The sequence below is a fragment of the Jaculus jaculus genome, chromosome 5 (assembly GCF_020740685.1).
Source record: "Jaculus jaculus isolate mJacJac1 chromosome 5, mJacJac1.mat.Y.cur, whole genome shotgun sequence".
Lineage (NCBI taxonomy): Eukaryota > Metazoa > Chordata > Mammalia > Rodentia > Dipodidae > Jaculus > Jaculus jaculus.
In genome coordinates this window covers 61050122-61062755 of record NC_059106.1, presented here as the reverse complement: position 1 = coordinate 61062755, position 12634 = coordinate 61050122, and the positions used below count along the sequence as shown (strand labels likewise).

The 12634-nt window shown below is 45.2% G+C and overlaps 1 protein-coding gene across 2 annotated transcripts; it reads right to left on the bottom strand.

The window, feature by feature from the left end:
* Positions 1 to 1238: 1238 nt before the first annotated feature.
* Med18 (mediator complex subunit 18) lies at positions 1239 to 10016 on the bottom strand. Of its 2 annotated transcripts, none has more exons than XM_045150489.1 (3): positions 9900 to 10016; positions 7861 to 8010; positions 1239 to 1966 (listed from the first exon to the last, which is right to left on the bottom strand). In XM_045150489.1, exons 2-3 carry the CDS (start codon positions 7931 to 7933, stop codon positions 1413 to 1415), a joined length of 627 nt encoding a protein of 208 aa, XP_045006424.1. In that variant the 5' UTR covers positions 7934 to 8010; positions 9900 to 10016; the 3' UTR covers positions 1239 to 1412. The 2 variants fall into 2 exon arrangements, with proteins under 2 accessions (XP_045006424.1, XP_045006423.1); XM_045150488.1 differs by having other exon boundaries at positions 9762 to 9900.
* Between the last annotated feature and the right edge of the window lie 2618 nt (positions 10017 to 12634).

Below are 12634 nucleotides of genomic sequence, written 5' to 3'. Positions count from 1 at the left end.
TCCTTCTTTTGGTTTTTTGAGGTGGGGTCTCATTCTAGCCCAAGCTGGCCTGGAATTTACCTTGTAGCCTCAGACTGGCCTCAAACTCATGATGGCCCTCTTGCCTCTGCCTCCCAAATGCTGGGATTAAAGGTGTGCACTAACACATCCAACATTCTTTTTTTCTTTTTTCCGAGGTAGGGTCTTGCTCTAGCCAAGCCTAACCTAGAATTCACTATGTAGTCTTAGGCTGGCCTGGAACTCATGGCAATCCTCCTACCTCTGCCTCCCAAGTGCTGGGATTAAAGGTGTGTACTACCATGCCCAGCTAAGAATTATTCTTTTTAAAAAAAATATTTAACTTATTTGTTTGACAAAGAGGGAGAAAGAATGGGCATGCCAGGGCCTCCAGCCACTGCAAACAAACTCCAGACGTGTGTGCCCCCTTGCGCATCTGGCTAATGTGGGTCCTGGGGAATCAGACCTGGGTCCTTTGGTCTTGCAGGCAAATGCCTTAATTGCTAAACCATCCCTTAAGCCCAAGAATTTCTTTTAATAGCTTTTATTATTGTATAATACAAGATCGTGGATACTAAGTTACAAACCTTATATACAAATAGAGAAGATATACAATGATGAGTTTTATTTATTTGAAAGAGAAAAAGAGGCAGATGGAGAGAATGGGCACACCAGGGCCTCTAGCCACTGCAAACAAACTCCAGACGCATGCGCCTTCTTGTGTATCTTGCTAATGTGGGTCCTGGAGAATGGAACTGGGTCCTTAGGCTTCACAGGCAAATGCATTAACTGCTAAGCAATTTCCCCAGCCCATAATGATGAGTTTTTCTTTGTAAAGCTTATCTCAGTTTATTCTCTGTGTAGAGGAACTAGACAAATTCTCCATGTTACCTGAGCCTTCAATGTAAAAAGACAGTCATAAAAGGAAAATTACCTTAAGAAAACAGTATTACGTACCAACTAAAATCTCTCTCTTTCCTGAAGAAATATGGTTGGATCGCAGTGGTGAAATGAGCATCTACTTATTCTTTTTTCTTTAGTGTCTACTTTTTTATATTAACTTGTCTTTGTGCACATATACATGCATGCATTAATACATAAGGATTTACATGGGTACTGGGAAACTGCACCCAAACCAGCAGGCTTTGCAAGCAAGTGCCTTTAACTGCTGAACTATTTCCCCAGCCCTGTAATGTATTTTTTTCTTGGGGGGGGGGCTTGTGAGGTAGGGTTTCAGTGTAGCTCAGGCTGACCTAGAATTCACTCTGTAGTCTCAAGGTGGCTTTGAACTTCCAGCGATCCTCCTACCTCTGCCTCCCAAGTGCTGGAATTAAAGGTGTGAGCCACCACGCCTGGCTATAACATCTTTTTTCTAACAAGTGAGGACAGGCCCCAAAGATGGACAGATTTCTTAGTCACATAAGCCTTTTAGGGTCTATTTTTTCTAGGTGAACCAGTGGTTTGAGCTGCTCTGCAAAGTTCCTCATGTCATCAGAGACCATGTCCTGCCCAGCTGGTGCAACAACACTTAACTCCACAAGATAGGAGAGGGACAAGGCCTCAGTGCTGTCTGTGTTCCCGGGGACCAGGATGCGGAAAATCTTGTATACCATAATCTTCATGATGCCCTTACGGAACAAGTGTCCCTTGGAGACAAATTCATGGTCCATGCGGAAGCCCATTTCCATCAAGAAGTCAGTGAGGTTCTCAGACGTGGCAATGTCCACACAGTTACGCACCAGAGCGTGGCGGTTCTTGTCTCCCATTTCTGGCTGTCCCAGGTAACGTAGGTGCCAGGGTGCTCCAGCTCTGTCCATGGAGCGCCGGGCCCTTAGGACAAATGGGCTGGCCTGCTGACCCTTAAGGAGGAACACCATCTCATGGTCAAGGAAAGTCTCGGGTTCCATGTTGTCACACAAGCCACGAAGACGGTGGATGAGGCTTTCCAAACTGTGATCTAAAACACTTCCTGGGGAGGAAAAGAAGCACAAGGAGTCTTAGCTTTCATTGGCAGTCATGGAATGAGCAAAACAGATCAAAACAACAATGACCAAAACACAAAGAAAAACACAATTCATTAGATTACTTTAGAAAACACAGGACTGGGCTGGGAAAAAGGCTCAGAGGCCAAAGGCATTTGCTTACAAATCCTGCCAGCCCAGGTTTGATCCCTCAGTACCCATGTAAAGCCACAAGCAGAGTGGTGCATGTATCTGGAGTTCATTTGCACTTCCAAGAGGTCTCTGTCTCTTTCTCTCCCCCCACTCAAATAAATAAATGGAGGGCTGGAGAGATGGCTTAGCGGTTAAGCGCTTGCCTGTGAAGCCTAAGGACCCCGGTTCGAGGCTCGGTTCCCCAGGTCCCATGTTAGCCAGATGCACAAGGGGGCGCACGCGTCTGGAGTTCGTTTGCAGAGGCTGGAAGCCCTGGCGCGCCCATTCTCTCTCCCTCTGTCTGTCTTTCTCTCTGTGTCTGTCGCTCTCAAATAAAAATAAATAAATAATTAATTAAAAATAAATAAATAAATAAATAAATGGAAAAAAACCCATATATATGTGTTGGTTTTTTGAGGTAAGGTCTTGCTCTAGCTCAGGCTGACCTGGAATTCACTATGTAGTTTCAGGGTGGCCTTGAACTCATCGTGATCCTCCTACCTCTGCCTCCTGAGTGCTGGGATTAAAGGTATGTGCCATCACGCCTGGCTAAATGAAAATATTTTTTAAAACACTTCAAAGAATGAATGAATGAATAAAATTCCTATTACAAAATTAACAAGGGCTGGAGTGATGGCTCAGTGGTTAAGGCACTTGCCTGCAAAGCCCAAAGATCCAGGTTGAATCCTCCTGGTCCCACATAAACCAGATGCACAAGGTGGCACATGCGTCTGGAGTTCTTTGTAGTAGTTAGAGGCCCTGGCATGCCCATTCTTCCCTCACCCATCTTTTCTTTTCTTTCTTTCTTTTTTTTTGAGGTGGGTCTCACTCTGGTCCAGGCTAGACCTGGAATTCACTATGTAGTCTCAGGGTGGCCTCAAACTTACAGCGATCCTACCTCTCTCTGCCTCCCAAGTGCTGGGATTAAAAGTGTGCGCCACCACGCCCAGCTCTCCCCTCACCCATCTTTAATAAATTAATTTTTAAAAAACCAGAAATAACTTTAAAAATTAACAAGTATGCATTAAAAAAATCATAAGGGCAGAGAGATCATCAAGCCCAGAGACACTGAGGTGGGAAAGGACCTGTTAAATTCAAGGACATAAAGTCATGATGGCAAGTCTGTAGTCCTAGCCCTTAAGGATCAAAGGACAGCCTGGACTATGAAACCCTCCTCAGAAAACTAGTGTTGGGCTGGAGAGATGGCTTCGCAGTTAAGGCACCTGCCTGCAAAGCCAAAGGACACAGGTTGATTCCCCCAGGACCCACATAAGCCAGATGTACAAGGTGGTGCATGCATCTGGAGTTCATTTGCAGGGCTACAGGCCCTGGCACACCCATTCTCTCTATCTGCTTCTTTCTCTCTCAAATAAATAAATAAAATAAAATATTTAATAAAAACTATAGTGTTATCCTGTATTATTTAGTGGAAGACAAGGGAAGAAAAAGTGAATATGGTACATGTGAACAAACACACACACACATGCAAACCACACACACAGGCATGCACATACATACAAACAAGCCCAAGTAAGCCAGGCATGGTGGCATGTGCCTATACCAGCACTTGAGAGGCAGAGGTAGGAAGATCACTGACTTTGAGGCGACCCTGACACTTCACAGTAAGTTTCAGGTCAGCCTGAGCTACAGTGAGACTCTACCGCCCAAAAACAAAACAAAACAAAACAAAAAAACCACGAAAAAGAAGAAAAAAAGATTAATAGTGCTGGAGAGATAGATCAGCAGTTATAGGCACCTTATGGCCTTGGTTTATACCCCAGTATCCACATAAAGCCATATGTACAAAGTGGCACATCCATTAGGAGTTCCATTGCAGAAGTAGGAAGCCCTGATTTGCCTATTCTTTATTTCTCTCTAAGCTATATAATTTGGGCTGGAGAGATGGCTTAGTGGCTAAGACGCTTGCCTGTGAAGCTAAGGACCCAGGTTCAACTCCCCAGAACCAGGTAAGCCAAAGGCACAAGGAAGTGCAAGCAACCGGACTTTGCAGTGGCTGGAGGCCCTGGTGTACCCATTGTCTCTTATAAATAATAAATAAATGAAAAATTCTTTAAAAGATACATTTTTTTTTGAGATAGTGTCTTGCTCTAGTCCACGTTGACCTGGAATTCACTATGTAGTCTCAGGGTGGCCTTGAACTCACAGCAATCCTATCTCTGCCTCCCAAGTGCTGGAATTGAAAGTGTTCATCGGGCTGGAGGGATGGCTTAGTGGTTGAGGTGTTTGCTTGCAAAGCCAAAGGACCCAGGTTCGATTCCCCAGGACCCACGTTAGACAGATGCACAAGGGGGTGCACTCATCTGGAGTTCGTTTGCAGTGGCTGAAGGCCCTGGCATGCCCATTCTCTCTCACTCTCGCAAATAAATAAATAAATAAATAAATAAATAGATAAATAAATAAATAAATGAAATCTTGGGCTGGAGAGATGGCTTAGCAGTTAAGCACTTGCCTGTGAAGCCTAAGGACCCCGGTTCAAGGCTCAATTCCCCAGGACCCACGTTAGCCAGATGCACAAGGGGGCACATGTGTCTGGAGTTCGTTGCAGTGGATGGAGGCCCTGGCGCCATTCTCTCTCTATGTATCTGCCTTTCTCGCTCTGTCGCTCTCAAATAAATAAATGATGAACAAAAAAAAAAAAATTAAAAAAAAAAAAAAGAAAGAAAGTGTTCACCACCACACCCAGCTGGAATTTAGATTTTTTTTAACTGTGAGGCTGGGACTTGTTCCCCCCCTCCCCACCCCGAGGTATGGTTTTACTCTAGTCCAGGCAACCTGGAATTCACTATGTAGTCTCAGGGTGCCCTTGAACTCACTGTGTTCCTCCTACCTCTACCTCCCGAGTGCTGGGATTAAAGGTGTGCACCACCACTCCTAGCTCTGGGACTTGTTTTTACTTTGATTTTTCTTTGTTTTTTTGGTTTTTTTTAAGTATTTATTTATTTGAGAGAGGGAGAAGAGGCAGATAGAATGAGAGAGACAATGGGTGTGCCAGGGCCTCTAGCCGCTGCAAAGGAACTCCAGATGCATGTGCCACCTTGTGCATCTGGCTTATGTGGGTCCTGGGAAATCAAACCTGGTCCATAGGCTTCACAGGCAAGCGCCTTAACCACTAAGCCATCCCTCAGGCCTAGATCTGGCTTATGTGGGTCCTGGGGAATGGTACCTGGGTCCTCTGGCTTTGCAGGCGAGCGCCTTAACTGCTAAGCCATCTTTCAGCCCCTAAAATATATAATTAAAAACAAAACAAAACAAAAACCTTTTAGCCAGATGTGGTGGCACACACCATTAATTCCAGCACTCAGGAGGCAGACTTAGGAGGATCACCGAGAGCTTGAGGCTACCCTGAGAGTATATAATGAATTCCAGGTCAGTCTGAACTAGAGTGAGACCCTACCTTGAAAAACCAAAAAAAAAAAAAAAAAAAGAATGAGAATGTCAGGGTCTATTGCCACTGCAGACAAACTCCAGACATATGCACTGCTTTGTATATCTGGCTTCATGTGAGTAGTGAGGAATTAAACCTAGGCCTTCACGCTTTGTAAGCAAGCACCTTTAACCACTGAGCATCTCTTCAGTCCTAAATAATTTGGGGGGAAGGGAGAGGTTTTCTTTAAAGCTTTTTTTGTTTATTTTTATTTATTTATTTGAGAACAACAGACAGAGAGAGAAAGAGGCAGACAGAGAGAGAGAGAATGGGCATGCCAGACTCTTGAGCCATTGCAAGTAAACTCTTTTAACCACTGAGCCATCTCTCCAGCTCCACACAGCAAGTCAATTCCATCACATGATATATAACATGGATGAACCTCAGGGGCATTATGATCAGTGATACAGGCCAGTCACCTAAATGAGGCATGGTGAACACACATCCCTGTAATCCCATAATATGAGAGGTGGAGGTAGAAGGACCAGAAATTCCAGGTCATCATCAGTTACACAGTGAGTAGAAGGTCAGCCTGGGCTACAGGAGACCATATCTTAAGCCAACAACCACCCACCCAACCCATTAACAAACCAGTAACAAAGAATACATGGTCCAAAGTGAGGTCAGGGGAAGAAATTGAGTAAAGGAAAGGTGGAGGGAGGGCTAATCAAAATCTAAGAGGATGCAAATAAATCATATGGAATCCTCTGGTTTCGGACAATGGAACAGAACACTCAGGAGCCGTAGATTGTTGTTAGATTTTCAGTGCCAGGGATGGGATACCTCCACTGAGTTGTTGGCCAGGGAGTTCCCTGATGCCCCCAAAACGTTATAGGCCATTTGCCGGGGCCCTTGGTTTCCCACCAGGAATCAATGGTAAGACCCTATTGCTGAAGACTCCACATACTTGGGCTGCAAGGCCACTGAGAAATACTGCTAGAACTGAGCTGATAACCTCCTCCATATAGACCAGCTGGCAGAAAGCTGAAAGAAGCCATTCTACCTGTAGTTCAATGGGAAAAAGAGATACCACCAGTGAAGATACTCAACAGTGGACATGGCAAGCCTTATAATTGGCCAGCCAGGCCAAATGAGCCAATGGGTGCAATAGTGGTACGTCTGTCGTGGTGGAAACCAACTGCCCTCCAATTGGAATGGAGGCCCACTCCATAGGGGGGAATACATCCTTGATACTGAAAACTAAAACAGGGGTAGTCATGAGCCCTAGGGGTGTAACATCTGTTGATGTCTGGAAAAATATATATACTATGCTTATCAAACTGCCCAGTAAGCATTTCTCTTAATATTTATACCCTTATATTAACGTTACTCTCACTTTGGGTAGAAAATCTTCTCTTTTCACATGGCAGTGACCTTGGGATGACTCATAAAGTATCATAGTGCTGGAAAGAAGTGACTGGAGTACTGAGTAACATCTTGATTACACTTTCCAAGGCTCAGGGTCTAATGCAGAAGACGTGGTAGAAAGAATGTAAGAGCCAAAGGAAGGGTAGGTCTCCTCACAACATCCTCCCTCCAGACATAAAATGGCCTGGATATCCATGACCTCACAGTGCCTGACACTACCTACACAGGACCATCATAAGAGGAGGAAAAGATCATGACATCAAAATAAAAGAGAGACTGATTGAGATGGGGAAGGGATATGATGGAGAATGGAATTTCAAAGGCGAAAGTGGGGGGGGGGAGGGTATTACCATGGGATATTTTTTATAATCATGGAAAATGTTAATAAAAATTGAGAAAAAAACATATATGTGTCATTTCACTCATGACATATTCAGTCACCAACATTTCATTAGCAATCTAGTCAAGATTGAAAAGAAGTACAAAGGTGGTTTTTAAGGAGCCAGGATGAGTCTAGAGTTTCAGTTTTTCAAGATGAAATGGGGGTGCACATCTATAATCCCAGCACTCAGGAGAAGCAGCAGAAGCAAGAGGAATGTGAGTTCAAGATCAACCTGGTCTACAAAGCATGATCTGTCTCAAAATAAGAATTAAAAAAGTCTTGGCATGGTGGCACACACCTTTAATTCCAACACTCAGGAGGCTGAGGTAGGAGGATCACTATGAGTTCCAGGGCAGCCTGGGCTACAGTGAGACCCTACCTTTAAAAACCAAAAATTAAAATTAAAACATAGTTGTTTATTGGTTCTCAAACTGATTGCCTTTCTGTAAGTCATATCCAGGTGAACTGACAAGAAATGATGAAACCTGATCATCCAAGCTCCCTGGTTCACATACCCTGCAGCAGGTACTCCATCATGTTAATGGTGCCACCAGTAACTGGCATCATGGTGACTGGGGGTGCCTCCATGATGTCTGTGGAATTGGGTTAAAGATAGCAGAAATGGCTGCAGATCTCTCAGCTGATTTCCCAAGCACACCATACACCTACAAAAGACACAAAAGATTTACTGTGACACTGGCCTTGAAATCAAGATTCATTACCTCAAAAGTATTGCTTATATGGCCAATTCCTAGAACTGATGAAACAGAAATAAAAAGAGAGCACCATAGTCTTACAGCATACCCTTCAGTCTCAAGATTCTGAAACCTCTACAAGTTATCTATGTGATCCTAAGGAAGCTGTTAATCTCTTACCCTGGAACCAGCTTTATCTTATAAAATGAGACTGATGATATTTAGCCCTCTAAACCTATGTGGTTCAATGACATTATGGACACACAACTACATTCAGAACAAGTGAGGAAAAAAAAGGAGGGTAGGTGGGTGGAGAGATGGCTCATCAGTTAAGCCTCTTGCTTGCAAAGCCTAACAACCTGGGCTTCTCCAGAACCCCCATAAAACCAGCTGCACAAAGTGGCCCATGTTTCTCCAGTTCAGCTGCAGCAGCTGGAGGTCCTAGTGTGTCCATTCTGTCTTCTCTCTCCACTTGCAAATAAATTAAAAAAATATATTTTTAGAGCCAGGTTTGGTGATGCATGCCTTTAATCCCAGTACTTGGGAGGCAAAGGTAGGAGGACTGCCGTGAATTCGAGGCCACCCTGAGACTACATAGTGAATTCCAGGTCAGCCTGGACTACAGAGAGACTCCACCTCAAAAAATAATAATAAAAATAAAAATAAACGGGGGAAGGAGAATTATAAGTCAGAGCTTCACAGAGAAGTCTTGCCTCAATAATGAATGCAGCTGGGGCTGCAGAGATGGCTCAGCAGTAAAAGAAGCCTCTGACTCTGATAGCCTGGGTCTATTCCTCAGTACCTATGCAAAGCCAGATGCACAGAAGTGGTGAATGCAACTGAAGTTCCAGGGCAGTGCCATGGCCTTGGCACACCCATCCTTTCTTTCTCTGCTTGCAAATTAAAAAAGAAAAAAAAATGGGGGGGGAGGGAGGGTATCACCACGTTTTTTTTAATAATCATGGAAAATGTCAATAAAAATTAAATTTAAAAATTAAATTAAAAAAAAATTAAGCTGGGCATGGTGGCACATGCCTTTAATCCCAGCACTCTGGAGAGAGGAGTAGTTCAAGGCCACCCTGAGACTACACAGTGAATTCCTGGTCAGCCTGGGCTAGAGCAAGATCCTACCTCGGTGGGGAGGAGGGGAGAATGCATGAAGAAATGAATGAATAATTAATTAAATTCCGGGCAAGGCAGATGTACATCTGTATTCCCAGAGGCAGGAGGTGAACCGTCACAAGTTCAAGGCCTGCCTAGTCTACATAGCAAAAATCTCAAGCTCACCAGGGACTCACGATGAGACCTGGTCTCAAAGGCAATTGAAATTAAAAGGGCTGGAGAGATGGCTCAGGAGTTAAGGCACTTGCCTGGGAGGCCTATGGACTCAAGTTCAATTCCCCAGGACCCACATAAGCCTGATGCACAAGGTGGCACTTATGTCTGGAGTTCATTTGCAGTGGCTAGAGGCCCTAGAGTGCCGGCTCTATTTGCCCCTTTCTCTCCCCCATCTCTAATAAATAAAATATTTTCAAAAATTAAAAAAAAAATAAGGTATGCGGGAGGCAGAGTATGAGGAGTGCTGAGAGTTCAAGGCCACCCTGAGACTACATAGTTAATTCCAGGTCAGCCTGGACCAGAGTGAGACCCTACCTCGAAAAACCAAAAAAAATAAATAAATAAAGTATGTAAAGGTGACTTAAAAGACCTCCATTTCATACATGAAGTTATGGAAACACTCAGGACACAGAGTGCGTCGGTGGCGGAGCTGGGGCGGACCAGGACAGGAGGCCGTCTTCTGGAAACCCTGCAGCAGCATGAAGTTGACGGCGGGGCACGGCGGACACACGCGCACTTACAGGAAACCTCGCTCCGCGCACGGGCAGCGCAACGCCAGCGACCGCGCCACAGCTACCCGCCACCGCTGGGGTGACCGAACCTCGCTCGGACCGCACGCACGCACGCTCCCTACGGACTCTCTTCCCACTTCCGGCAGGAAGGGGACGCGCAGGAAACCTCGGCGCTGCCGCCGCGCGTCTAAGGGTGCCGAGAAGGCAAGAAAGCTCTGTCGTGCGCACTCGGGCGGCCGAAGCGCATGCGCAAAACGCGAGACTGCAGTTCGATAGTGTTCCAAGCCGGGCTTTCTGTTACAGGCTCGTCGTTGTGAAAATAGTTTTTTTTTTTTTTTTTTTTTTTTTTTTTTTTTTAGGTAGGGTCTCACTCTGGTCCAGGCTGACCTGGAATTAACCATGTAGTCTCATGGTGGCCTCGAACTCATGGTGATCCTCCTATCTCTGCCTCCCGAGTGCTGGGATTAAAGGCATGCGCCACCACGCCCGGCTGTGAAAATAGTTTTTTTCAAGTCAACGACCAAGAGATTTTTTTTGTTTGTTTATCAAACCTTCTGAAACTGAACTGAAGAGATGGTATGATTAAGACGCTGAAGTTAGGGGCTGGAGAGATGGCTTAGCGGTTAAGGTACTTGCCTGCAAAGCCAAAGAATCTCGGTTGGATTCCCCAGGACCCACGTTAGCAAGATGCACAAGTTGGCGCATGCGCCTGAAGTTCCTTTAGGATGGCTAAAGACCCGGCACGCCCATTCTCTATCTTCCCCGTTCTCTCTCAAATAAATAAATAAACTTTGAATTTAGCTGGGCCTATTGGCACATGCTTTTAATCACAGCACTTAGGAGGCAGAGGTAGGAGGATCGCTGCGACTTCAAGGCCACCGTGAAACTACATAATGAATTCCAGAACATCCTGGACTAGAGCAAGACCCTATGTCGAAAAAACAGCACTTTGAATTTAGGGTTGGAGAGATGGTCAGTGGTTAAGGCGCTTGCCTGCAAAGTCTAACGGCCTGGGTGGAGACCCTGGCATGCCCATTCTCTCTGTCTCTCTTCTCTCTCTTTGCTTGCAAATAAATATCAAATAAATTTTTAAAAAAGAAGCCGAGCGTGGTTGCACACACTTTTAGAGGATCCCCGTGAGTTCGAGGCCACCCAAAGACTACATAGTGAATCCCAGGTCAGCCTGAGCTAGAGTGAGGCCCTACCTCAAAAAAAACGAAAAGAAAAGAAAAGATTTGACCAAGGCCTAGAGGATGGCTCAGAGGTTAAAGCTTCTTGCTTTCAAGCCTGCTGGCTGGGATTTGATTCTTTAGCACACACATTAACCTGGATGGAGAATGGCATATGGTTCTGTAAATCCTAATGCACCTACAGCAACAAGAGGAGCCAGGAGTATCCGCAAACTCAGAGCAGCTAGGCTGACAAACATGCAGCAGCAGAATGTGATGTGGCATGCAGTCTTTCATATGCGTGTACACACACAGTTAAAAGAGAGAGAGCTGGAGAGATGACTTAGGGGTTAAGGCTCTTGCCTGTGAAGCCTAAGGACCCAGGTTCAGTCCTCCAGTACCATGTAAGCCAGATGCACAAGGTGGTACATGCATCTGGAATTCATTTGCAGTGGCTGGGGGCTGTGGCATGCCCATTCCCCACACCCCCATCTCTCTCAAATAAATAAATTAATTTTTTTAAGAGGGTTGGATGCTGGGTGTGGTGGCGCATGCCTTTAGTCCCAGCACTTGGGAGGCAGAGGTAGGAGGATTGCCATGAGTTTGAGGCCATCTTGAGATGACATAGTGAATTCCAGGTCAGCCTGAGCTAGAGAGAGACCCTACCTCAAAAAAAGCGGGGGGGGGGGGGTGTTGGAAAGATGGCTCAGTAGTTAAAGCACTTGCATGGAAAGCCAGAGGACCCAGGTTCAAGTCCCCAGTACCCATGTAAAACCAGATGCACAAAGTGACACATGCATTTGGAGTTCATTTGCAGTGGCTAGAGACCCTGGGATGCCCTTTCTCTCCCTCCCTCTCTCTCCTTGCAAATAAACAAATAAATTAAAAAAAAAAAAAAGACTTGACCAGCAAGCTGTATGAAGAACAGAGTTAAGCTAAGGAAACAGTATTATGTGATTTGACTCAATAAAGCAATTAGATTGAAACAGCCCAGCTGTTTTAGAAGCCAGCAGGTTATTTCACCCATCTTGGTATATCAAGTAAGTCTTCTTGGAAGAAGTAATAAATGCCTAAAGTAACTTGATGGAGTTACAGGTATTGGCTAGATAAAGCAAGAAGGCTCCAGGTGTGGTGGTTCACACCTTTAATCCCAGGCAGAGGTAGGAGGGTTGCCAGGAGTTCGAGGCTAGCCTGGGTCTATGGAGTAAGTTCTAGGTCAGTCTGGGGTGGAGTGAGACCCTACCTCAGAAAAAAAAAGGAGGGAGCTTGAGGAGATGTCTCAGTGGTTAAAGGTGTTTTCTTGTAAGCCTGCTGGTTGGGCTTTGATTCCCCATTAGTCACATAAAACCAGACGCACACATTAGCCCCTGCAGTGGCAGAGGACCCTAGCATGCTCCGACTCGCTCACACGCTCTCCAGTAAATAAGTAAAAGATATTTTTTCACGGAAAGAAGCCATGTGTGTGGCACACAACTTTAATCACAGCACTTAGGAAGCTGAGGTAGGAGTAGCACTGTAAATGAATTTAAGGTCAGCCTGGGGCTACAGTGTGAGCTCCAGGTTAGGCTGGAGGAT